Source organism: Grus americana, chromosome 7, assembly GCF_028858705.1.
Source record: "Grus americana isolate bGruAme1 chromosome 7, bGruAme1.mat, whole genome shotgun sequence".
Taxonomy (NCBI): Eukaryota; Metazoa; Chordata; class Aves; order Gruiformes; family Gruidae; genus Grus; species Grus americana.
The window spans coordinates 15,665,572-15,692,469 of record NC_072858.1 but is presented as its reverse complement, the minus strand read 5'-3'; the positions used below and the strand labels follow the sequence as shown (position 1 = coordinate 15,692,469).

Genomic DNA, 26,898 nt, shown 5'->3' with positions numbered 1-26,898 from the left:
ACCCTTTGTAGAGTCTTGTTGTGTATTAATACAATTTAGCTAGTTACTATTTAGGGTAGCAGTACAATTGCTATTTTTGTTCTTTGAAAGCTTTGGATTGGACATGATGGTAACTAGAGATGCTCCTTGGCCAGGATCTTTGCTGCAGCTTCCTGAGCATGGGTATAAATGGAGCCAGAAATGCAGCTGTCTTGGGTTTCTCATCATGCCAAAATATCATCAGTGGAAATAAGCTCAAAGAGCAAGAAACAGACTTCAAAAATGCAAGGGAGGGGTCTGGGAAAACTGAGTGAGCTGGTGGTGTGGGTTAGCACCGGTCAGCAACTAAGTACCATGTGGCTGCTTGCTCGCTCCTTCCTCCCCTTTGGTGGGATGGGGCGGAGAATTGGAAGAAAAAGGTAGAACTCATGGGGTGGGATAAGGACAGTCTAATAGGACAGCAAAGGAAGAGGAAAATAACAACGCTAATAAAATAATATACAAAGCAGGTGCTACAGAATGCAATTTGCTCACTGCCTAGAATCCAGTGCTCAGCCTGTCCCTGAGCAGTGATTTCTCCTCCCTGGCTAGCTCCCCTGCCTTATATACTGAGCGTGACATCATATGGTATCAACTATCCCTTTGGCTAGTTTGGGTCAGCTGTCCTGGCTGTGTCCCCTCCCAGCTTCTTATGAAAATTACCTCTATCCTAGCTGAAAACAGGACAGCTGGGTGGGGTGAACAGTGTCCAAATCAGCAGGGGATGTTTTTCATCAGTTTTCATTAATTTTGTTCAGTTTTGGTTGAAACCAGATGTGGCTGACATGGTGTCTGCAGGCTTTCTCCAGCCCCTCCTCACAAGCTGGGGTTTCCAGCAGCTTTTTGCTCACTGTTTTCTTGTTTGCTGGTTCCAGCTGTGGCCTCACCTGTGCTGGGTGGGCTGGAAGGATTACCTCACTGGCCTCTGTCTATAACTTCATAGGAGGTCATCACCGGATGAGGTCATTGCCCTGTGGTCTCTGAGTCATGCTCTGGGGGTCTGTTGCTCCCAGCCCCACATGGTCCCATGTGGCTGGAGCTTCCCCTGGAGAGATGCCATCTGATGTCAGGCCCCTTCTCTGATTTACTGAGATGATCTCAGCTTTGCAGCCCCGTCCTTCAGCATCCTCATAGCCCCTTCCAGGCGTGGAAACATCTGCAGGCGTAACACCAGCTGGGCTGTGCCAGGAGGGAGCAGCTCCATGTAGGGTCTTTTCCCTTTGCACCCCACCCGTGGCCCCCTTCCGACCTGCGGCGCGGTCTCCCATCCGCGCCACAGTCCCAGCGGACCCTGCTTAGCTTGCGGGGCCACGGCGACGTCGACAGAAGTAGGTCACGGCTCAAGGGAGCACGCGCAGCCACCGCGCGAGTGACAGCGCTTCCGTTCTGTGCAGGCGCGCTCGTATTCCCGCCCGCGCGGCTTCCACGCGCTGCCCCTCCGAGGCACATGCGCAGAGCCGAAGTAAACACTTCATTTCCCACCCATCCAGCCTCCCCCCCCCTCCCCCGGCACCGCTTCCCTACACAAAGCCCACAGCGCATGCGCCCTCCCCCACCCCGCACCTGCGCATTGCCCTACTGCCGCCTCTCCCGTTCCCCGGGGCCTCTCGCGCATGCGCTGCGGGCACGCACTAGCTCTCTGCGCAGGCGCCCTGGGCAGCCGCGGGCTCGCCCCTCCCCCCAGTCTCTCAGGCATGCGCAATGCGCGCCCTTCCGCGTTCCGCGCATGCGCCGTGGGCAGTTCCCCCCCCCCCGCCCGTTCCCTGAGGTAACTCCTTGTCAGTCCGTTGTTCCCGCTCGAGTGGTGCGGTCCCGGCAGCGCGGCGCGGGGGGGGCCGTTAGGCCGTGGCGGCCCGCTTCGTTCCTTCCTGTGGAGACAGCAGCTTCCCTGGCTGTCCCGCTGCGCGTCTCCGAGCGGGGCGGCTGCGGGCAGAGCGGTGCGGACCGGTTGGGGCCAGTTCCCCGCGCAGGCGCAGGGCCCCGTAAACAGGAAGCAGCGGCGGCCCGGAGCGGCGCAGACAAAGGGGTTGTGGAGAGGGGAAAGGAGGGACTCGGGTTGGCTCGGCTCGGCCCGGCCCAGCGAGCGGGGGTCCTGGCGGCGGGCGGTAGGATGGTGCAGAAGGAGGGGCAGGCGGCGCTGGAGGAGCCCCAAGGCAGCCCCAACCCGGCCGGAGGGCCCGGCGCTCCCTTAGAGCCGCCGGGCGCCGCCGTGGGGCCGGTCCCGGGGGGTGAGGAAACCGACACCGAGACAGAGACCGCGCTGGGCTCCCGCCGCTTCCTCTGCGGAGTCGTCGAAGGTAAGAGCTCTTGGAGGGGGTGTCCGATATCCCGGGGAGACGGGAGGTGTGGGAGGACGGGGTGGGGGGTATTTGGGGGCGTCGGTATCCGCGGGAGACCAGGGGGAGGGCACTGATCCCAGCTGGCGTGGCTGTTTCCCGTCTCCTCCCCCGATCCAGTGCGACACCCGGAGGAGACCGCTCTGAGAGCGAGGTGGTGCGCGGTTCTTGGCCGGGGCGCCCTCAGCTAGAGAGGGCTGGGGGTGGGGAGGAGCCGTGGCTCCCGGGCGGGGCTACTGCCCCTAGGGCTTGTGATGGAAGCTATTCGCTAGCAGGGAGTGCCCTTCGGTGGCAGCTGTTCGGCGAGGTGAGGGCAGGCCTGGCACCCCCAACGGGCCCATGATTCCTCATGGAGGCTGAGGCAGTGCTGTGACTCGCTTGCTAGTACGTGTCTAAAGGGGGAGGTAGGGGAGAGAGAAAGAGAGAGAGAGAAGAGCTGCGATTATCCCAGCTGTACATGCTCATCCTGAGCGCTAGAGGCTCAGATTCAGTTTCTTGGGTAGGGAATAGGTGATTCCATACACATCTGTTCTGGAATTAATGTTAAATGCTCCCTGTTCACTAAAGTGTTGTAGCTTACCATTTTAATTGAGCTGTAGAATAGTCCTCTTCTGTCTTTTAGCATAGTTGCAGCATTAAAAGGTTTAAATTGTTGCAGAAGCTGCAGAATAAAGGGACTCTCTTTTGCTTTCTCAGTAACTACAGAGTTTATCTGCATTTCTGACAGGTCAGTTAAGATAGATGGTTGAAAGCCAATAAGAAAAATGGTTTATTCCCAACATAATAGTTGGTTTGGAATTGTTCTAAATTCCTGTAGACTGCTATTATTTTTGTACCTATAATGAATCTCCAGTAGGAGAACAAAATGATTAACAGATATAATGGAGAGGGAAACAGTTTATCAAATTCAGTATCTGCATTGCTTGGAGAATGCCTTTTGTTCATATCTTAAAAAGAAAAAACATTTGGCTTCTGCAGATGTCACTGTGTGAAGTGCACTAGGCCCAGTTAGTGCCTTTATTTCTTTAGCACTTACTAGGGCTATAATACAGTCAGCATGGAAAGAGATGTCTTGTCTTTGTTAATACTGTGAGGATAGATGCTAAACTGAAGGCTTTGGAGACAGGTAACAGTGAACAGAAATACAGATCGTAACAGTATGTTTTCTCACGTTTCTGCCAGTACACCTTAACCATGGATCTCCTGTTCATCCATGTTTATATGGGAACCACTGCATATACCATAATAGTATTTCTTGTCATCTTAGTTACATTGTTGATCTCCTCTGCATATATTTTGGTGCAGATGTTCTTGTCTGTACTGTGCATAAAACAAAGCAAGAAAATGGCCTCTGCCCAATGAAGCAGTCTTCACACTAGTTAGGAGTTACCAGTCTAACATTAATATGCGTACAGGAAAAAAAAGGAATAGGGGAGTGTTTAAAAACAAACAGCAAAAAACCCCACAACACCACCACCACCAACGGGTTGAATGAGGTAAACGATAGTGGGTGGTGAAAACATGTCTCCTTAGTCACTCAGGAGAATTATAGGGGTAAGAGAAAAACGGGGATTAACTTCAGAAGCGTAGATAAATACTTAACCGTAGTACAGTGGTTAACAGACTAGAGGTATGGTGAGATTAAAGCAATGAGATGGAGAGTTTGGATCTTTTGTAGAAAAGAGGGGGTGGATTGGCTAAATACTGGGTGAAAATACTGGATGTCTACTCTAAGAATGTGAGAAGTTTATGACAGATACCAAATTCACTTGTTTGGGGAGTAATAAGATTTAAGAGGGTACTAGATGCAAAGCTCTAGTGCTCTGCCTCCAGGATATCCTGACTTTTAGTGATGAAGAGCGTGGTGACTGGGATGAAGTATTTGGCATGATCTGTTGACTTTATATTAACCTGACACACAGTCTTGAGTGAGTAATATGAAACCAGGTTGATCTTTAGTTTGACAGAAAGATCCAAGAATTGTCATCCCCTGGTGACATTAATAATCTAAGAAATGTGGTGACAGATGGAAAAGTATCACTTCAGATTATATGTTCTCTTCAGTCTTATTTAATTAATTTTTGTTATCTGATTATTTTATTTTTTTTATAGTAGGCCCCTGCTCTGCTTTAGGCTAGTAGATGTGAAACAGTAGTATAATAGCTAAAGCAAAAGTGTTCTGAACAAGTTAAGAGACATTGGGTGGTATTCGTTAGGTATCAGAGTTTTTCATTCCTTTTGTGGGTTGTTGAGCTTCCTCAGGGCAGTATCAGTCAGAATTAAATAATGCTAGGGAAAATGAGAAATTTGTTCTGGGTGAAATAAACAGAGATTTTCATGCCTTGCAACTGCTCTCTTATTTGTTCCTCTGTTTAACTGTCCTCTGTCACTTTGCAGTTTGTGAGGATTAGTAGTTACTCAGCTTTGCCACTTCGTGGTGCCAGTTAGTCTAAGATGACTCTTTGAGACACTAGTTCTTAAAACTTGAGCCTGCATTAAGCTTCTTAAAAGAGCATTGTTCACTTAACAGGTAACTGAAATACTTGTTAATATATAGAAAATGCTTCAGTTGCATCAGTTTTGAGTTTTGAAAGGTGGTAGGAGGGTGTTTTTGACCTCCGTGAGACCAAATATTTACAGATTTACAATGGTGAATAGCTCTGGAAATGAAGATATTGTCTACCTTTTGAACTGGTGTTCTGTGGGGACTTGTAAGCTTTGTGTATTAGGAGCATCATTCATCACTGAGTGGCCGTGCTGTTTGAAAAGAAGAGCTTATTAAATTTCAGTGTTATTTTAATCTCTGGTCTTAGCTTCAGCTTGGCAGTGCATGCATTGTTTTGAAGTGCCCACTTGTGGTTGAACTGTTTGCACATAGGTCTAACTTAATTTACTTGACTAAGAGTGCATTGAAAGTGCTTTTTAAAGTATTATGTTTCTAGAATGGAAGGATTAGATTTAAAATGAGAAGCAGTTAAAATTTCTGTGGAATTCCATGACTTTGAATAATCATATAAAAGCATCTACACAAGTGATTTTAGAATAGTGTATATTCAAAGGCATAGTCTTAGCTTGTAGAGATGTGGGAATTGAAAAGTAAGATATCAACTTGCAAATTAATTTTGACAAGGAGCCTATTAAACTGAATAAAAGGAGCAAAATCCTAAGCATTTCGTTGACTCAGTTGTGCATTTTTTTAAATTACATATCATCTACCCCAGTATGTATTTATATACTCCGTGTGTGTATTTAGTGTTCTAATCTGTGCCACCAGCTAAGTATTTTTGAGCTGGTAAACGTTTTCAAATGTCTTCAGTGTTCACATTACAATCAAATCTATTTTGTAGGTGTCTGGAGTGATAGTTTAATTAGGTTATAACTGTTCAGTCTGCTCTTACAATAATGTGGCTCTGACTTGTCAAGGTCATAGGCTCAGGAATGCAGTTTGGATTCTAAAAATTAATTGCTTCAGTGGCCAGAATAAAACCTTAGATCATAAGAAATTAAATAAGTTATAATTGCATTTTAAATTTAGATCAGTTTAAGTTATTACACTTTCCTAATGCTGTCTAACTAGATTATTTTACTTTTTCCTTTCTGGTTTGGGAAGCTTTTTAATGAATGTAGTGAAAGAAGAAGAAAACGGTGGGTTGTAATATAATGTTTCATGGAGCAGCCATAATCTAACATCTAACTGGATAATTTCAATCTTGTTTCCCATAGGATTTTATGGAAGACCTTGGGTTATGGAGCAGAGGAAAGAACTTTTTAGAAGGCAAGTCATGCTTCCTCTTACTGTAGCACATTCCATTGCAATATAATCATAATCTTCCACTTAAGCCTGAAAAGAATTTCTGTTCTAATCCGGAACAGCATTCTGCCTAATATTGATACTCTTGGGGGCTCATATTCACCTTCCCATCTTGCCTAAACCAAATTGGTCCAATTATATTGGTCCAGTTGTGCATAAGTTATTGTGACTTAATAGTATAACACAGTGTTCAATGAAGAAAAAAATAAATTAGATCAATTAAAAGAATTAGATCAAATAAAACATAGAATTCCTGAATTTGTAGACTGTTCTCCCAATGAAGAATTTTTTCTTATGTTTATAGACTTCAGAAGTGGGGACTAAATACATACCTGTATGCTCCAAAGGATGACTACAAGCACAGGATGTTCTGGCGAGAAATGTACTCTGTGGAGGAAGCGGGTAATTGCCTTTATTTCCCCTCTGTGTTTTCTATAAATAGACTTTCGAATGAATCGGTCATTACTACCTATGCTTGTGTGTGTTTAATCACAGTAGCCATTTCCAAAGGGGAGTGCAGACCTGTTCTTAATACCCTGCAGACGTAAATCCCTGTTTGTACCAAAGCTCCGCTAAATACTTCTTTTAACTATAACTCTACAAATGATTTCTAAAGCTGCTTTTAAGGCTTTGTCTTATGAGATTTACTTTTTTCCAGGGAAAGGTTGCTCAGAATTATTCCTATGGCTCAGATGTTCAAGAGCCAGATTTTGAAGTGGAAAATATTTGCTACAGAAAAGAAAAAAAGATTGTCTCAATGAAAAGAGTACCATTCAGAAAAGCAGCTTCTGACTATTTAGTCAGAACATAAAAGACTTGTTTAAGCCGGTGTGAGGCTTTTTATGCACCTCTGGCATTTATGGGATCTATGGTGTTTTATTAGCCTGTGAGGATTATCATTTTCCTGGGGTGAGGGGAAAAATGATACTCGCTTGAAATTAACTAATCCTTCTTGGAAGCCACTTTGAATCACTGCAGAAATGTAATCTAAAGGATACTGCAAGATAATTGCCCATAACAATGAAGATTATTAAATATTCTAAAAATAATTCTCTTTATTCATTGTAGGGAAGATTAAATTTGAAGTTTGTTTCTTAAAGCAGCTACATCTGTACAATGAGGTTAAAAAAAAGCCCTTTTTCATGTCCCCCGAGCTTCAGTCATATGAATAGTATGTGAATCGGTGTCATTCAGGGTGGTATTACTACATTCAATTGTCTTTTAGTATGTGTGACAAAAGTGGAAAAAGTGAGTAATAATTCTGGGACTGTTGGTGTGCATACTGTAAAAACAGACTACATCCACATTTGTCTTACAACATTGAGATAAAGAGAATTTTTAAAATCTTTTAAAAATTTTAACATGGAAAATAACAATACAAGGACAGTTGTTTTATATTCCTCTTGGCATAATTTCTGAGAACTCTTCCAAATAATTTGGTGCTCTTTGCCGTGTTAGTTTTAAGAAATTCCAGCAAATTGTTACATTTTTTTTTAATTATGATAGCAGAGGCATCTGCATTTTATAATTTACTTATAATGATGTCTGACACTATTGTTTTAACTGTTGATTCCTTCTAAAATATTTTAATTTGATTTCCAGAGCAGCTAATGACTCTAATATCAGCTGCACGAGAACATGAAATAGAGTTCATCTATGCAATCTCACCTGGACTTGACATCACTTTCTCCAATCCTAAAGAGGTATCCACATTGAAACGCAAGCTGGACCAGGTAAGTGTGACACAAGCTTACCACAGTTGCAGTGCTACTTAATTTGAAAACTTCAGTACCCTGCTCAATCTTGCAGCTTTTCACTAGCTGCTTTAATGTTTTCAATGTTAGTGTTTGTTCAGAGGCACACAAACTATTTAAGTCGATGTGTTCAGGTTGCATTGCAGAAGTGGACAGTGGTCATCTAGATTTTGAAAAAAAAAAAAAAAAAAAAAAAGTCTTGTATTGGGTTCTGAAGGTTGTTCTTGGGAGCTTGTCTTCAGAGTATTTTAGGGCCTTGAAGCCAAGATGCATTTCTAAAGCAAGAACTCTCATCCAGAATAAATGCCTTCGGAGGCAGACCTGACATACACATCTTTGTTCTCATAATTGACTTTGCTCTCTTGTTCAAAAGCTATTACAGAGTTAGCTTTTTTCCCAGCTGTCTGTCCAGTGAGATCAGCTTTGGACTGTTAAAACTGGAACAGATTGCAGGTCTTTAGAGGTCTAATCTTTGAGAAGAGCAGAGCAGTAGGTCAGAGATAGATATTCATTGTGAATAAATGCCAAAGTCTGTCTTGCCACCCCTACCTTCTCTCCCCCATTCCTGTAGCTTTTCCTTTTAAAAATTCTACAGTTTTATTTTTAAAAAAGAAATAAAAATAATTTAAAAAAATCAAAACTTTTGCTCTTGTTTCTTGTATTAGGTTTCCCAGTTTGGCTGCAGATCTTTTGCATTGCTCTTTGATGATATCGATCACAACATGTGTGCAGCAGACAAAGAAGTTTTCAGTTCCTTTGCTCATGCTCAAGTCTCGATCACAAATGAAATTTATCAATATCTAGGAGAACCAGACACATTCCTTTTCTGTCCTACAGGTAAAATGAGATGATTCATTTAGTTCAGCCTTAAAGGAGGGGCCCTGTTATCTTACTTGTTTTGAAAAGCTGGTTTAATATTTAAGGAGTATTTTGGGGTTGTTTGAATAAATCGACTTATAAAGAAAGGTTCTAGTAATTCAAATATATGCAGAGGTTTTGCCAAATCTATGCATCTCTGAAAGGCTTAATGCCAAGCAAAGAAGGCAGCTTGACAGAATGGTTTGAGAAGTTTGAACTGAAAATCAGGTTAAAGGAAGACTTCTGTTTGACTTGTACCAAAATCTTTTTGCTTCTTGATCTGGCTAGCTGTTAGTTTCTTTGAATTTTCTTAAAGTAGAGGTACAGCACAGTCTGTGCTCACTTCTGTCGTTGGTACCTGTCTTTAATAAGGTTACCTTCTCTTAACCAGTCACTGAGTTGTTTGATTTATTAAAAAATGACTTGCACTCAGGTCCAATCATTGCTTTTTTTAAATTGCAAGCTTCCTCTAATACCTGTAAGAATATTGTAAGGGAGAGAGAATCACTATGTTCAGTGGTGTGGATTGTAGCATGGAAAATTCAATTCAGTAGCAATGTTATCATCACTGTTAATTTGTTTATCCCCTTATGCTGTAGTAGTTTGGTTCTGTTGCAGACCTCCTCTTTAACTGGAGAGACATACGTTCTGATATTTTCAGGTATTAGCACGTCATAATCAGTCTTAGGGTTTCTACTTCTCTTGCACATGTTTTTGCTGTAATATGCCTTTCTATTTATAGACTATTAATTTTTTCATAATTTTGACATTTGTGCAATTTAAAATAAATTCTCTACCTTTCCTTTCTGATCTTTATCCTAAGTATCATTCATAATGTCCTTTTTATTTTTACTTTAGATTTTTGGGTCTCTATTGATTAATTTTGTAGATGTTTCTCTTCTCAGGTGGTAGTATTCTCTCAATGTGTTCGTGGGACAGTTGGGTATGTTGACACATGTGCGCATCCTTCTACTAATGGTGACATTCTCTTTTCCTGTGCAGAGTACTGTGGAACTTTCTGTTATCCAAATGTTGCCCAGTCACCATATTTACGGACCGTAGGAGAAAAGCTGCTCCCTGGCATTGAGGTGTTATGGACAGGTAAAAATTGTGTGTTTGGTTGGGGTGTTTGGGGTTGTTTTGGTGGGTTTTTTTTTTATTTGTTGTTGATGTTAAGAATGATTTCTCATAAGTATTCAGTAAAATAAACTGTGAACTTCTTGGGGAGTGAATCTTCAAGTATATGCAAAGCCCTCTGATTATCCTGTTTCCCTCTTAGGTCCGAAAGTTGTATCCAAAGACATTCCAGTAGAGTCCATCGAAGAAGTTTCTAAGATCATCAGGAGAGCACCAGTTATCTGGGATAACATTCATGCTAATGATTATGATCAAAAGAGGCTTTTTCTTGGGCCTTACAAAGGTCGGTCAACTGAGCTCATCCCTCGACTAAAGGGAGTTCTGACCAATCCAAACTGTGAATTTGAAGCCAATTATGTTGCTATTCACACACTTGCAACGTGGTACAAGTCTAACATGAATGGAGTGAGAAAAGATGTGGTGATGAGTAAGTATGTGTAACTGTTTGCCCCGGATCCTATGCTTAACCATATAAGTTATACTGATTTTTATCTTTATTTTTTTAATGATTCTAGCCTTTCCTCACCTTTTTCTTTCTAAGATCACCTCGCATTTTATATCCCAAAATTAAATAGTTGCCTGAAAGATAACGAGCATCTAGATTGTTTTATTGACTTCCTGAAGAATCAGAGAATTTCTTGAGAGGTGTATGTGGTTGTATAAAAAGCACTCTCAACAAGCAATTTTAATGCCCAAATTTGACATTAGTGTCCATGGATTTGATTTCATTGTAATAGAAGCAGATCAAAAGAGAAACTGAATGCCAGAATGTCTGGTTTCTGCATATTTTTTCTGTGTTGATAGTGATGGTGACCATAGTTTTCCATTTTGTCTAATTAGGATGTAATGCTTTGTCCTTCTTTGTGAAGGCTGTTGAATGCCTTGTCTAATGTGACTTTTTTTATTTTAAATGAAACTTGCATGATAACTTTTTAAAACTTGTGTCTGTAGCTGATACTGAAGACAGTACAGTTTCTATCCAGATTAAACTGGAAAATGAGGGGAGTGATGAAGATATTGAAACAGATGTTCTCTACAGCCCACAAATGGCCCTGAAGTTGGCCTTAACAGAGTGGTTGCAGGAATTTGGGGTACCTCAGCAATACAGCAGTGAGTTTGATTTCATATTGTTCTGGGCTTAGCTGAAAAATGGGGTTAAATGTTCAGTACTTGCATTTAGATTAAAACCATTTTACAGATCCTGATAATTTGTATACTTTTCATTTGGAAGTACTTTCCCCCTTACTAATTGGGGAAACCTTAATAAAGAAGAATGCTTGAGATTCTGCAGTGTGCCTGTAGTGCCCTGACTAATCAGCAGAAGAAACCTTGACATATGATCCTTTGGTGCTTCTGATACAAGACAGCAAAGAGTCTGGATCTTGCTAGTCCCAGTTGTTACTAGACTTCCATGGGACCTGAGACAATAGGAAGAATAGTCTTTTTTTGAAGTGGGTGTTAGATTATTGTGAACACTAGTTCTGCCCCAGAAGAGTCCATGTCTTCCAGTTGTTTTAAGATGGCTTTATTTTTCTGGGTTCTAAAACTCAGCTGCAGCAAAAACATTGGGTGAAGAGTAGTAGTTAAGGTGTAACCTTCCTCCACTTTCACAGAATAGTTTAGCTTGGAAGGGACCTCTTGAGAACTCCTAGCCTAACCACCTTGTTCAAGCAGGGTGAGTTCAGAGCAGGTTGCCCAAGACCATGTCCAGTCAGGTTTTGAATATCTCCGTTTTCCCTAGTTTAAAGACGCTTTTGCAGTTGAAATATTTAAGTATTGGTCCTTTTATTTTGAAATGTACTCTATATCTAAGTAAAACTTTAACAAGTCAGTTGATGCAGAGGGAGAAAATTTAGCTTTGAGAGCTTTTTATTGTGATGGCATAGTCAGAAATGCTGCTGACACCACATAAATTTTACGCTTTTTCCCCATCTTATCTTTGCTTATTGGTTATGTGGAGGGGAAACTTGCCAAAAGACAAAGTCGGTAATTAGAATTACAATGATAAAAAGTAAACAAAGTACCGAAAGGGAGTTGTGGCAACAGACTCATCCATGATTTGCAAAAGTTGCTGATTTGAATATTAGTTGGCAGATACTGAAATCTCTAAACTTGTTTTTTCTTATTCTCAGGTAGGCAAGTGGCCCACAGTGGTGCCAAAACTACTGTAGGGGATGTAGGGCCTCTGGTGGCACCATCCTCTTTGAATGCAGCAACTGTGGTTACCACAGTTTACCAGGAACCCATCATGAGTCAGGGGGCAGCGCTGAGCAGCGAGTCACCGGCCTTGGTAAAGGAGGAAGAGAAGAAGCAATCTGACGAGGAACCAATGGACATGGTGGTGGAAAAACAAGATGACACAGACAAGAATGCTAATCAGATACTGACAGATATTGCTGAAGCCAAGATGGCAGAGGAGTTGAAGCCAATGGATACCGATAAGGAGAGCATAGCTGAATCAAAGTCCCCAGAGATGTCTATGCAGGAAGACTCTGGTAGTGACATTGCCCCTATGCAGACTGATGAGCAAATTAACAAAGAACAGTTTGTGCCCGGGCCAAATGAAAAGCCTCTCTACACGGTAGAACCAGTGACTTTAGAGGACTTGCAGCTTCTCGCTGACTTGTTTTACCTTCCTTATGAACATGGGCCCAAAGGTGCACAGATGCTGAGAGAATTCCAATGGCTCAGAGCAAATAGCAGTGTTGTCAGTGTTAATTGCAAAGGAAAGGATGCTGAAAAAGTGAGTGTGAATCTTGTTTCTCTCCTTTTAAGTCAAAATCCTGAGCAATGTTGCCTGTAACAGAGATTGATGTTCCGCTTCCTAAAAGCTGAAGTGTGTAACTAACCACAGGTCACAGTAACTTTCATTCCTCTAGTGGAATCTACTGGTTTAGTGCCATGTGTCTATGAAGGCAGACTGGTGTCTGCATTTGACCAGTGATCCGTGTACTGGCCTCACTTCTAACAGCCTTAGAGAATACCTATGAGTCATGTGTGGTGTGGTAGTCCATGCTGGTAAAATGAAGTCATGAATTGTATAGTCTTCCTCCATATTTAGAATACCTCTCCTCTCTAGAAGGCTCTGTTTGATCTTGTGGATCTTTTGCCTCCGTTCGTAGATAGAAGAATGGCGTAACCGAGCAGCCAAGTTTGAAGAGATGTGCAGCTTGGTGATGGGGATGTTCACTCGCCTCTCCAATTGTGCCAACAGGACAATACTTTATGACATGTACTCCTACGTCTGGGATATCAAGAGTATTATGTCAATGGTGAAATCTTTTGTGCAGTGGTTAGGTAGGTGCATTGGGAGCCATTATAATCCCAGATAGTGTATTTTTTTTTTTTGTTTTTAATTAGCCCACGGGGAAAACAAAGTGTTAGGCAAATGTGTTTTCTTGGACATGGGGTCTAGTCTGACCCTGTTTTAAAGGTTTTCCTGTCTCACTATCTGAAGCAATGCTTGCTGTGAATTTGCTTTGGTATGATAAGTGAAGTCTGCTGGATGCTTAAGATTGGAGACCTTGATTTTCTTCTTGGGCTAATGAAACTTGAATCTCAGCTGACACGTAAGTGTTGACTTTAACTTACTCTTGACTGAATGCACACTGGACTATGCCATGTAAGTCCTTGGATACCCTGGTGTATGATTGGAAATGACACTACGAAATGTGACCACATCAGCCATCTGCTGCTTGCTCTGTCTTGATAACATTATTGCTGTCTTCAACAGAACAATTGCAGAAGCGACCTTTCAATGGGCATGGCCAAGAGGAAGCCGATCCTCCCAGCCCTGTGCGCATGCGAGCTTTAGCGTAAGGCTATTCTGGTGCAATATAATTTCCTTTAAACACTTTCAAAATTGTTTTTTTTTTTTTTTAAATTTATTTTTTGGTAATGGGTGGAAATTGTTGAGGTCTCTAGACAGATTTAGTCTGAGACTTAAACTGATCTTGAAACAGTTTTTTCTTTTTTCTTTTTTTTTTCTTAATGTGTGGCTTTTTTGTTTTTTTTTTCTTTTTTTTTTTTTTCCCTGAAAGATTTTTTGGGGGATTCCAAGTTGGCAGATAGCACCAGCATGGCCTGGGTAATTCTAGTGACCTCATTTCACTTTCAGGTTTCAATCCAACTGTAAGGAATATGCTGTGGACTTGCTTGACATACACAGCAGGCAGCAAAGCTGATGATCTCATGTCACACTTCCTGTAGCTGTCACAAACCTCACAGTGGTTAACCATTACACAACCTTGGTCTAGTCCTAGTGTTTGGATTGTCTTTGAATGATACTCTTAAATACTGGCAGATTTAAGCAGGGACAGAGAAGACCTGTTAAGTCATCAAGTCAGTCCATGCTGAACAACTTCCTGTGTTTTGTGCTTATTAAATATCTGATCCCTATATGTATGGTTGATGAAGAGCTTTTAAGACTGCCTTCTGCAAAGTACAGAGAAGAAAACTAGCTTGGGAGGAAAACTCAGCAGCATTGTAGTACGTTAACAGCCTAGTGCTGTTTAAAAGCTTTAGTTCATGCATTTTTAAGACCAGTGTGACACAACTCTCCCAACTTTACTATTCTTGCTGTATGTTGACCTTTAGCCAGCAAGAATACTCTCTTTTTGATAGCTTAATCTGTTTAAAACTCCAGGCCAAAACTCTAGAAAGAGAACAGTGATTCTTGTAATCTAAACATTCAGGACCCAACTTAGGACTGCATTTCAGAATTATCAACTACCTACTGATATCAGCTGAAATGGTCTTCAGTTTTCATTGTCACTATAAAGTTGGGTTCAAGTCTTTAAATGCATCAAATATTTGGAATAGTTCATATTAGAAGCCAACTCTGTAAATACTACCTCTGTTAACTTTGGCACTGTTCTGTTCCGGTACTCAAACTGGTATTGGATAGCTTAAAAATTTATTTTAAAGAGGTTTTTGACAGTTTAATACTCTTTTACTAAAAGTGCTTCTGTGAGAGGCGATGCTTTTGTCTTCAGCTTGCATTTTATCACTAATGTAAATACATATAGAGCAAAGGTCTCTGATAAAGTGCATCATTATATAAAGCTAAGTACATTATGAATCCAAACAAATTAGTTTTTACAATGGTGTGCTCAATGGTCCACTGAATGTTCGCTTTCTTCACGTCTCCTCCCAAGTCCAGCTAGCATTCAGTCCCTTAAATTAGTGTGGCTGTACAGTACTATGGATTACTAATGACTTCTATTGTCTTCTTCCCCATTGTGTACAGATGGGAGAATCCTCAGCACAAGTTTCTACTGCTATTGGATGGACAGCGCCAGATGTTCACAGCGCGTCGTCATTAATTAATTAAAATGGAAAGGTTTTGTCTGTGAGGCAGCTCAGATAGATTAGATGTGCAATAGGCATGAACTGAAGTCACATTTGCGCAGCGACTAAGGCATTAACTATGTTTTTCATTTATACAGCTCTTCATTCACGCAGCTCTTTAATAATTGGAAGTGCTAGTTAAGTTGTAGTCTCAAAGGACAGACAGATACTGTCTTCCAAGTTATTGACTAAACCTCCTTATGAAGGGTATCTTTTTACATGAGCATTCTAAAATGTGGGTGACAGACCAAATTCAAATTCTGATGGTTGGATCATTTCTGAAATTTACCATACTTAACGTAGTTTGTATTTAATCTATATCCCTAAACTCTCATAAATGTCAAACTTGGCACACTTTGGGACTCTCTGACTAGCACAACATACTTGTCTGTACTGATCTGAGACTGTTACTTGAACAGGAGGTAGATTGCTGTCCACAAAAGGAAAAGAGTATTTGCGCTGCTCATCTTGTCAGAAAACTAGGCGGGTAATTGAAATCTCTACTCCAGATACCACGGTTTTTTGGGTGTTTGTTTTTTTTTTTCTTTACAGAGTTGTCATTTATGTTAGTTGTTGAAGGCTGTGGTGTATTGCTGGCAGAGCAGAATTTAAAGTTAAACAGCTAATGACAGTTTCCTTTCTAAAGCAAGCATAAACTAAAGCTGAGCACTTCAATGGGCCTGCTGTGGCTGGTTGATCAGCGGGAAACCTGGTGCATATGATATGCTTGAGGAGGAAAAAAATCAAGATGCTGAAAAGCAAAGCTAGTATTATCTGTGTCCATCAGGGTGTAGTAGTTAAATTGTGAGTTAATTCCAGTTAACACTACTTATCTTTTTAAACATGCCAGCAGCATTGTGAAGGTACAGCCTGGATAACGTAAACCTGCGTAATCTCTTGCAAGAATACTGTTTCATATAACTGTCCTGGCTGCCTGAACTACTCCAGACTGTTTGCATATGTTGCCAGTCCTAGTTTTCTGACAAGATTAGAAACAATCATGACTAAAATGTGACTTCAGAAAGGTCCATTTTTTTTCAAGGGGCTGTGATAATGGCATTTGTTTGATCTAAAATTTACAATAGCTATAGAGCCACGTAGCTAAAAGATGTCATTTTTCATAGATGAAGTGGATGTTTCTGCCACAAATATACAAAAAAAGAATGTACAAAATGTCTGGGAAGCTTATGTAATTGTGCATGGCACCATTCTTGTGCCTTCTGGTCTCGATGAGGTGTGTTAGCTGAATCACCTCACCTGTTCTTAGACTAGTCTGTTATAGGTAATCAAAAATTTGGAATACCACAATTAGTGCGCAAGCACAAAATCTTTATTAATTATACATTATTACAGCCTCCCCCCCAGCCCTGGATTCTAGCTCAGTTAGAGAGTTTTTTCCACAAGTGTGTGTTAGCTTTTTGGACATGTTAGACACCCAGGAAATCCCCCTTCTCGTAACATTCTCCGCTTGGATCTGATCTCAACAGGGTGTCGTAGTCAATCTTCAGCACAGTTCTTAAGTGGAGACCAAGAACCCTGGGCCTTTAGAGGTGGTCTAGCAGGAGAGTTCCAGGTATCAATATGACTTCACAACTGAATGACATTTTCTTTGTTTTATGAGAAACCTTTTGTTGCACATCAGAGGTCTGGAAGGATTGGTCTGCCGAAGGCTTTCTGGTCCAAAGCCCATTAGCCTTACAGCTTGGTTTAAAATAATTTTCCTCCCCTTTCTACAGTAATTTCTCAAGGAGATGCTGCCTGTCCCACGCGCATGCGAAGCGCAGCGGCTTTAGTTGTACATTTCACATTGTTTCTTTGCAGGTCGCACAGCATTTTTATCTGCGCCCGCAATTGCACAATGCGCGCATGCTTGTCTGCCAATGGGAATTCCATGAGCAAAAGAGATAGTCATCCAAATTTTGGTTCCTCTCTAAATAAAGCTGTAATGCGCTTTGGTGCAAAGATTTCAATTGGCAAATGTTCTTAAATCGCTGTTTATACCATGTTCAAATTTGTTCATGGATTTTTCAGGCGCTATACTTTTCCCCCCTCACAGGTGCTCTGCGCGCAGCAAATTGAATCAGCGCATTGCTTTTGGGATAAAGCGTCTCCTCTGGCCAGTTAACCCTCTTCAGACCAAACCTTTCCTCCTGACATTCTATGTTCTTATACAGAGAGAGAGTAGATATGATTGGTAAAAAGTATTTTTAAAGCAGATAAGATTAACAGACTCTTAATGTGCTGTTTCAATTGCATATTTTAAAACACCAATTGGATATTTTCTATTCAAATAAGGACTTTGCATTTGTAAAGCATACCAACCCCACCTTCTTCTGGGGTGCCTGCAAGTAGCAAATGTTAATTTGGGAGTCTGCAGTGCACACCCAAGTGTGATGGGTTTTGCTGTTCATACAGTCATATTAAATATTTTGTTTTCACAGCGTTTGCTGCCTATTGATGGAGCAAATGACCTCTTTTTTCAACCACCGCCATTAACACCCACTTCCAAAGTGTACACCATAAGACCCTACTTTCCTAAAGATGAGGTAACTGCTTTTGACACTTGTCACTGTTGTTGTTAGTGATGCGTTTTCTTTTGTGGCAATACTGGTTACTGCTGAGTCCCTTCTTTCCCTAATGAAACAGATGTCCCAGTATCTTGCACAAGGCACAGATCACAGGACAACTGAGGTTAAGCAACTGGCCTATGGTTCAGCAGTGTGCTGGCAACAGTACAGATATACCCACATCTTGATTCCCAGTCTCCCATTCCACTACCTTTTTAAATCTGAGTGCCTTCCTGGTTTCTGAAAGGCAAGTTAAAATTATTTGCTGCTGGAAGAAGAATTGTTGCAGTGGGACCACATGCAATGGCTTAACCTTAGGTGGGAGCATGTATACCTGTTCACTCAGTAATTATTGAGGTAACTGCTGGTATTCTCAGAGCTGTATGGGCAGAATGTTGATATCGTATCTCAAATGTAGTTGTAAAATGTGATGATATTTCAGCCATTCTTACTAGTTTAATGTAGTTGTAAACTTTTTGGTCTGGTTTTGAAAGGACTGTTGTCAAATCTGCTTTGGAGTATTTAATACTTCGAAACCAGGAATTTTGGGATGCAGTTTAAAAAATGTAAGGATTAAAGTAGCTTGAACTTTACATTTGTAGCCACATTGAGATGAAACATACTTCCTTTTGAAACATAAATATTTAGGTTGAGTTTGCAGCAGCTCAAATGAATCCTGACTTTGAGGCCAGCCAGACAGGGCATGTCTTTTTCCTGCTAGTTTTAGGCTCTGCCCTGTGCAGCCTTTCCCATACCTTAGTGCAGGACTGTACCTAAGCTGATTTGTTCCTTTGTAGGCAGTGTTTCTAAGCCACCTAAACAATTGGTGATGCAGCTAAACATGCAGTCATAAAGAATATTTTTTTTCAGAGGAGGAGTTCCCTTTTTATGAAAGGAGGCTGGAGACATGTCAAATGCAAAGCCTTTTTGTTGAAAAGTGTAGTTTCTTAAAGTATGAGTGATACAAGTTTACTCTTTAAAGAGATTCAGCTGCAAATCTTTTAACATGCAGGAAGTCAGGATGTGAGTAGTTACATTGTTGCACTTGAAATTTGAGGTTTTGGAAAGGGACTATGTAGCAAGGATATTGATCTTCACTGAGTGTTTGGTAACTAGCCCTGGAATTAATCTTGTCCTGTTACAATGTGCAGGAGGTTGACCTCCAGCCTTTCCTTCCAGCCATTTAATTTAACCGCAATGTTTTTGATGGGCAACTGTAACTTTGGAGGGAGCAAAATCTTTTCTCATATATGGGTATTATTGTTCTTTGTAACTTAAATGCCTGTCAGTACTAATTTACAGTGGAGCTGTTAAAGAAATCTCTCTAAAACAAAGTTGTTAGCTTTTGAACGCGACTGATGACTTGAAATCATCTCTTCTCTCCTCTTAGGCTTCTGTATATAAGATCTGCAGAGAAATGTATGCCGATGGAGCTGATCAACCCTTCCATAGTTTACCAGATTTAATTGGAGACAAGTATGTATCGGGAATGAATGACCTACAGATGTTCTGAAAGATGAAGTCCTGACACTGTATTTAATTTGAATTTTTTAAAGTGTGTGTGTGAAGAATGTAAAGAGCATTTGATTTAAAAAAAAAAAAAGTGCCCTCTGTAGGTCTCAGGAAATTGGGAGTTTGGTTTCTTAAAGATACCATTAACAGTTATGTCTCAGTTTATGCTTTTGTCACCTGTTGTGACCTGTTAGAAAAAAGACTTAGCTGAAACCTCCTCTGTGTTATGAAACCTGTGCATCATAGTATCCTATTATTTCAGATTTTGGAAAGTATATCATGAGAGTGTTCATAGTCTGAGGTTGCCCTCTGGTATTTTTTTTCCAACCTAGTGTAATTCTTCAGATAACTGAATTTTTTTGAGGATCAATCTCCCAGCCAACTGCCTTGAGTTTTTTCTGAAATAAATATTATGAAGTACCTGTACCTACTTTTAAAAAGAGTAAGCAATGACAAGTGAGATGAAGTTAAAAAAAAAACAAACAAAACAAACCATTAGCTACTTTGAGTGTATTTTTATTTTGTCTCGAGTGTTTAATTTAGATAAAAGTTTGTAAAGAGGCTGCTCTGAGTGCCAGGAAGATGGTTAAGAAACGGCGTGTAACTGATATAAAAAAATACCCAAAAGAGAAGATGGAAGAACAAGGAGGTAATGGCAGCAGAGAAACTGAGGGCAAAGGATGAAGGAAGTATGTGTTTCTAGTGAGTCAGAAGAGCAGTGTGTATAGAATTAAATTGTGGGATCCTGAGATGCAAATGTTGCTCATAGCTGAGTTTTTGACAGCTGATCAGTCTGTTAATGCTTTGCAGGAACTAATTCCATGACTGGAGAACTCTGTCACATCTTTGGATGACCCTAGGGTCTCCTCCAGAATACCTGATGAGTGTACTTGTTCAAAGTGACCTTCTTTTGACTGAATTTGAACACTTTTTTCTGCAGGTTAGTAGGAGGTCTACTCACCCTCAGCCTGGATTACTGCTTCGTCTTAGAAGATGAGGATGGCATATGCGGCTATGCTTTGGGAACGGTTGATGTGACTCCTTTCATTAAAAAATGCAAAATGTCTTGGATCCCTTTCATGCAAGAAAAATATACTAAACCAAATAGTGACAAGGAGCTGTCTGAGGCAGAGGTTGGTATAACCCATGAGATCAGAAACATATGCTGAACTCTTTCTTTCCAAAGCAGGTCTTTGTTTTTTCTTTTACATTTTGAGCTTCTGTGTAATTCAGTTTTTGTACCTTTCTGAAGTCTTTGATTAGCACAACATCTTATATCTTAGAAGGTGACAGTAAAATTATTCACTGCCAGTCAGATAGAGCTGTGTTGTAATACACCCATGAGGTATACTTTAGTAGTAATCAATGCAGTAAATGTAAGCCACCTTAATCTAGAGAAAATTATGTTTTCGAAAATAAAAGATCGCTTCTGCTGTGTTCTCCTGCAGAATGAGATATTAGTTTCCTTGTGCTGCAGGTAAGGCTAACCCCTGATAGTCTCATCAGTTTAAGTATGGAAAACAAATTAAAGAGCACTTGGTTTTGATGTTAAAATCCATGAGCTATATGTAGAGTGTGACAGCTGTAAATGGTGCAAAATAACATTTTACCTTGAGCAAGTGCTAAAAATCAATATCTTGAATTGTTTTTGGAAGAAATTAGAAAAATGATGTCACTGAACTGTCAGAAATAGTGAAAAGTTCTAACTGATGCATTCTTGTCAAGGAAGGCAATACATTTAATGGTAAGTAAGAGGTGCTGATCCACACTTGCAAGTGGAAGATGTGGACAAAGCTGTAGTAGAAGCAGGCCCAGAAACACCACTTCTTAGCCTTTTTCTTTCCCTCTGAAGAGGGAAAGAATACTTTCCGGAAAATATTCTCCAACAGGCTGTCTGAGTACAATGGCTGATGTCAGACTGGTGGGCCTCCTGAGGGAATCCCCAGCTGGTAAGGGCAGAGCAAAAATTGCATGCATGGCAGTGTGCCCTTGCTTTATTTGGCTAGGACTTTGTCAAAGTCTTAAATGAGGTCATGACTCTGAGAGCACAGGCCTTCAAACAAGCAAAGCAAAGCTTCCTGGAAATGGAATGAAATGTTTGTCACCCTGTTGTGAAAATGGCCACTACTTATAGGCATGTTTGGGGGAAAAGTGAAGTACATTTAAAAAAAAAAAAAAAAAAAAGTGCCTTGCAGCAAATACCAGTGTTCTGGGGTAGGTGTGACTAGAAGGACTACCGCTATTCTGCAGTCTATAGGTTTTATGACTTGATTCTTCTCCATTTGCACAGTGTTGTGCTTTCAACTGTATATGTACATTCAGATTCTGAAGCAAAGCTAATGCATATAAAGATATCGGAAACTAAGCATGGCAAGGCTATAATAGGTACAGTAAGGGACAAGGGGCCTTGATTTCCAGAAGTTTAAAGCCAAACTTCAGAGAGGAAGCAGAGGTATTTTGTAGTGATAAACTAGCTTTTTCTATTGAGATGTTTAAGAACATTTTTTGCTGTTGGTACCTTGCCCCAGGATTTCTGCTGCTTGTACAATATCTCAGAAAAAGTCTGTTTCTTGAGACTGTGGGCTTGAGGGATGTTTCCGGGAGTATAGAGGAGCTCTTGGTACTTTGCTGTTGAGATAGATGCTGTGGGATTTTATCCGTTTAGCCTTTTGACACTATAAAGGAACGTAGAGAATATTCAGTAGTTGCTTAAAAGCCATTGTCATTGAAGATTACACAGGGAAAAGTTTTCTCACAGAATGGGATTCATTTTGTTTCCATTACAGACTTCTTACCTCTTGATAATCTCAGTCTCCACTTTGGTTTGAAAAGCTTCCGGTCCGTATGGTCTAGATCATTTGATTCAAACCGTTGACTTCTGATACAGTTCAATTGTTTTCTAGTTTACTTAAATACGTCTTGAGTCCCAGACTTCATGAGGTAAATGAAATCTTGTGCTTCACAAAAGAAAAATCCAGTCCTCTGACTTGTGTCATACTGTTGGGAGCTTGTCTTGCAGTTTTATCTGGGTTCCTGTCAGGGAAGTTTATCTGGTATTTGATTTTCTTGAGATGAGTTGTTATTGATCACAAGAGATGAATGCATCATCTCACTAACTGCTTCATAGCCCCACCTGTACCCTACTCCTTGATAACCTGTTTTACCTCTTGTAGCACCTCTGTGGTTGGAGGAAACAGGTATCACCTTTGCCTTGGTTCTTGAAGCCAGCATGGCTAGCTTTGAACAGTTTCTGTGTGATTGTGTCTATTGCAGCTGTGATAAAGAAAAGCCCAGAGGAGCAGGCGTAGTTCTGAACCTAAAGTAGCTCAACAGGTCTGAAGTAGTAACTTTGAACAGAGACTTTCCCTGCAAGAGTCTGGGAGATGGCAGCTCAAAATTTGAGGGGGTTACATTTAAATTTGACCTGAAAAAAAATGTGGGGGTTGCTAATGTTATGGTTTCTTGTGTGATGAAGTCCTAGTTTGGGTTGTTATGGTAGTGACTTTCAGTTATACAAGAAATGAAGTTAGGTGGCTTGTTTACTTAGAGCCAGTGCTCCCTAAAGGTTTTAAAATTCAGTAACCAGCAGGGGGAATGACTTCAGTATATTTCAGATTTGGCTTTGTCTACTTCTGCATTACCTCACTTGATTGTTCCATTCCCATGAGCTGCGTGAAGTTAACGTCTGATGTCACATGCCCAAAGACCTTCCTGGGTGATTGCAGTAGTCTTTAGTGATCAACAACATTTAGTCATCCACAAGGCTTATTTCAAGCTAGAGACAAAATTTGTCTTTGGGGCAAGTAGTCTAAGGTGATTGCATGGACATGAGATGTCTCCAGGCTGCTGTGAACCAAAGAATACATGTGGACAGTTAGGACACTTAGTGCTAAAACTGCCCATGTAAAATGCAAAGAAAAGGAATACCTGTGCACAAACTGTTAGGAGTTGGCTTACGCTTTTTCTCACTTGAAGTGTGGGTCACTGAGAAGTCACACAAGGAGTCTTGCATTCCTCCTTTGGCAGTCAAATCTTCTGTAGTCTGCCTTTTTATCTGGAGTACAGAGAGCGATTCAGCAGGTAAGGAACAAAGTGACCATCAGAGGTGTGGTTGAAAAGCATGCTGATTTGGAGGTATACTCTGTGAGCAGAGCAGACTCCCTTAATAAACATGAATGAAAATGAAAAGCTGGATTGCAATTAAATGCCTGCTTCCCATATTCTTTTCAGAAAATAATGCTAAGCTTCCATGAAGAGCAAGAAGTATTGCCAGAATCATTTCTTGCCAACTTCCCATCATTGATAAAGATCGATATCCACAAAAAAGTGACAGATCCGAGTGTGGCCAAAAGTATGATGGCCTGCCTGCTCTCTTCTCTAAAGGCTAATGGTAAGCTTCTTGCACTCAAAAGTCCTTGTTTCCTAATTGTTGGTTCTAGGGTGCAAGGCAAACTTGAGGATGTTATATTAACATTATCGTATTTGCATGTCAGCCTGACGTATTTGATTCCTGCCATAGCCGGCACGCTGGATTTAGGTAAATAATTATAAAAGCTTTCAGATAGCTAACTTCTGCTGCTGTCTTCAGTAAAACGTAGCTTTTTCACTTTAGCCATTATCCTGCAAATTAGAAAATAGAAAGAACTGAGGGAGCAATTTGGCAATAAGAGAACACATTTTTACATCTTGAACAACGCACAAATGTTTATATTTCCCCTGCTGGCATTGGTAATGATGCTTTTTCGTATGTGTGGCGGTGTGCACTGGTGGGTAATTACCAAAACTTTCAATACGGGGAAGTACTTGGCTGTCCGCCTCACTGCGCACCTGAGGTTCACAGTTCCTTTGTGTGATTTCGTGCCTGCTTCTAGTGCTATTTTCTGAGCCAACATCAGAGTTTCAGGATGCTTTTCTGTGAAATGAAAGGTCTGCAGAAGGGAGATGTTTTTTTTAGACTGACAAGACATCTGCAACATGCAGCCCCTTAAGGGAATGGTCAGCTATGTTGCCATGAATCTGCTCTCTTTTGGGCACTGTGCTCCATATGGAATTGGATCAGTGGTTTCAGTGTGGGTTTAAATGTTAAAATAGGTGGAAACTCTAGTAATATTTGATGTCTGTGCTTTTTACAATAACTCTTCTCCTCAATGTTTTGTTTCTCTCTTCCTTCTTCAGGCTCCCGTGGGGCTTTTTGTGAAGTGAGACCAGACGATAAAAGAATCCTGGAATTTTACAGCAAGCTGGGTTGTTTTGAAATTGCTAAAATGGAAGGATTTCCAAAGGATGTTGTTATCCTTGGAAGAAGCCTGTGAAGTGCTTAAGAGCAAACTGTTCCAGTACTGTAGTCCCTTAACAGCCGGGCAGGTAGTGGTGGGGATCTTCATATGGTCTAGCTGCACAAAGCCAGCAATAAGCCAGCTTGGTAGAAGGGGCTATGCGAAAATCACCCATCACACATTCAAACTGTAATTTGTTGAAAGAGGATAATGCTGCTGAAAACACTGTTTTAACAAAGAGAAACCTTGTCCTCTCCTGGTCCTGTGTGAAGTGCCAAGGAATCTTGCATGGGCTATAGCTTCTCAGAGGAATCCCTCTCAATCGGCGCTGTGCCTGACGACAGTTCTCTGCATTCATGTGTCAACAGCAAAGTGATCTCTGTCAGAAGTATCTATAAAGATGCAGGGGGTTTTTTTCTGTCATAGAGCAGGAAGTGCAACTGGAAGTTGCAGAAATGGGAGGGATTGCTTGTGTCAATCAGCAAATTTAAAGATAAGTAGCTACAGTTCTATTTTTTACTATCTTTATGCTTGTTGATAAAGCAATGACCCGTTGTCACTTCTAACGACCATTGGTTCAAGCTTTGTGCTTTGTTAGGGACAAATGTGCAGTGGTCTGTGGCAGAAGTCACTTAATGACAAACTTGTAAATTTCAGTGTATATAAACTTAGCGGTATGCTGACTAACTTTTTGTTTACCGGTTTTTGTAACTTTTTCTTTTGAAAAGTGAAATGGTATAGGTCCAAGATGGCACTTTTGAATAACCTAAAACCACAACAGAGAACGAATCTGTCTTCAGCACTGACCTTTCTTATTGTGCTTCATATCCAGGGCTAGAAACTGACCATCTTGGGTAAGGGGTTCAGATCCCAAACGATCCTTCCTTCAGACAGCAGTTTGTCTTGCTGCTTGAGGTTATCATCATTCTCCTGGGACTGAAACAGCAATTCACAGGGTGGTCTGCTGAACACATTAATTTTGGTAACGTTTGCACGGGATTGTGGATGAAAGACAGTGAGAGGGAGAGAGCTGGCCCACAGCTGGGACTTGTCCTTGGAACAGTCACCATGTTTCAAAGCCTGTTCGTACTAGTTTGATTAAATCAGGGTCTTAAGTCCTGCACATTTGTATCAAAAAACTTTTCTATAAGAAATGCCACAGTAAGCACATTTTTACAAATTATTTGAATGGTTACCTACTTTTAAATGTTCCAAGAGTTTAATGTTTTTACCCAGGTCTGGCATGTTTGGCTGTGGGATGGAATCAACGTGGTATGGGATCTGGTAGTGAGGTAGTTGCATCATTTATGAAACTGGTATTTCACACAAGTCCCAGTGTCCCAGATATGTAATTGGCCAATGGTATACACCTTGCAGTACCTTGCTTCTTTCACCTGCTGCCATCAGCTGTCTTATCTTCCTTTTTCATTTTCCTGGGGTTTTTTTCAGTGGTGTGCAAGGAAGTTCAGTTCCTTTTACAAGCCTCCAGCTACATAGAAGTTAGGCAACCTGTAATGAATGGCATTAAGACTGCAGTAATGTTGTCTGCGACCTGTAAAGAGATGCTGTGCTTGGCCTTCTGGTGCAGTCACATGCAGGATGGGGTTTGTTTGGTTTTTTTCCTTTGCAGAATGTGAACAATTTTTTAATGCGGTAGCGAAGTATTTAAGTTGAAACAAGTTCATTTCATTTTTAGAGAGAGGTACGGTGTTGTGCTATGGGATTTCATGTAAGTCAGAGCTGAATGCCACTAGTTTTTATACAGCTTTGAGTGCATGTTGAGTAGCTGATACCTTGGTTCATCAGGTGGGAGAGTTTTGTTTCTTCATGGATACCAGAGTCAACTTATTTTAGCTGGATGCATAACATTACAGCATAGGATGCTCGTGGCCTTATTTCTTGGCTTTTAAGGAGTTGCCACATTTTCTCTTCCTATGACTTTGTTACTATTATAGAAGTTAATTGTATAAGCCTATGGAATGTCAGGCCAATACCATCATTCTAGGATTGTAAAGTGATACGTTGACATATCTTTCATGGTTATGAATTTTCATTAAGGTTGGAATGCCACTTTCATTAATCTGTTTTTAGATCAACAGTAACTGTAGCAGAAAAAAACGACCTGTAAAACTGTATTTGAAGACCATGCGAGAAATAGAATAAAAATTGAGAAGTGAATGTAAATAAGAAATGCGTATTTTGTGTATGAGGTTTCAGAGCCAGAAGCGGTTCAGCAGTGTATGTTACATCATGCCGTATATGTGTTGGATGCCCTCGGGA

At 40.9% G+C, this 26,898-nt stretch overlaps 1 protein-coding gene across 1 annotated transcript; it reads left to right on the top strand.

Annotated features, from left to right (window-relative positions):
- The first annotated feature begins 1,768 nt into the window (after positions 1-1,768).
- On the top strand, positions 1,769-26,809 carry OGA (O-GlcNAcase). The gene is made up of 16 exons (XM_054831550.1): positions 1,769-2,315; positions 6,078-6,129; positions 6,470-6,567; positions 7,768-7,898; positions 8,585-8,756; positions 9,780-9,878; positions 10,057-10,341; positions 10,866-11,024; positions 12,047-12,657; positions 13,037-13,211; positions 16,751-16,836; positions 17,705-17,809; positions 19,221-19,306; positions 20,283-20,475; positions 23,573-23,732; positions 24,518-26,809. The coding sequence occupies exons 1-16, from the start codon at positions 2,129-2,131 to the stop codon at positions 24,652-24,654; spliced, it is 2,736 nt and encodes a 911-aa protein (XP_054687525.1). The 5' UTR covers positions 1,769-2,128; the 3' UTR covers positions 24,655-26,809.
- The last annotated feature ends 89 nt before the right edge of the window (positions 26,810-26,898 follow it).

Coding starts and splice junctions, on each gene's coding strand:
- OGA (XM_054831550.1), top strand. CDS start 2,129: ATGGTGCAGAAGGAGGGGCAGGCGGCGCTGGAGGAGCCCCAAGGCAGC. Junction 11,025..12,046: donor GGTACCTCAGCAATACAGCA/GTGAGTTTGATT, acceptor TCTTATTCTCAG/GTAGGCAAGTGGCCCACAGT. Junction 19,307..20,282: donor CCAGATTTAATTGGAGACAA/GTATGTATCGGG, acceptor TTTTTTCTGCAG/GTTAGTAGGAGGTCTACTCA.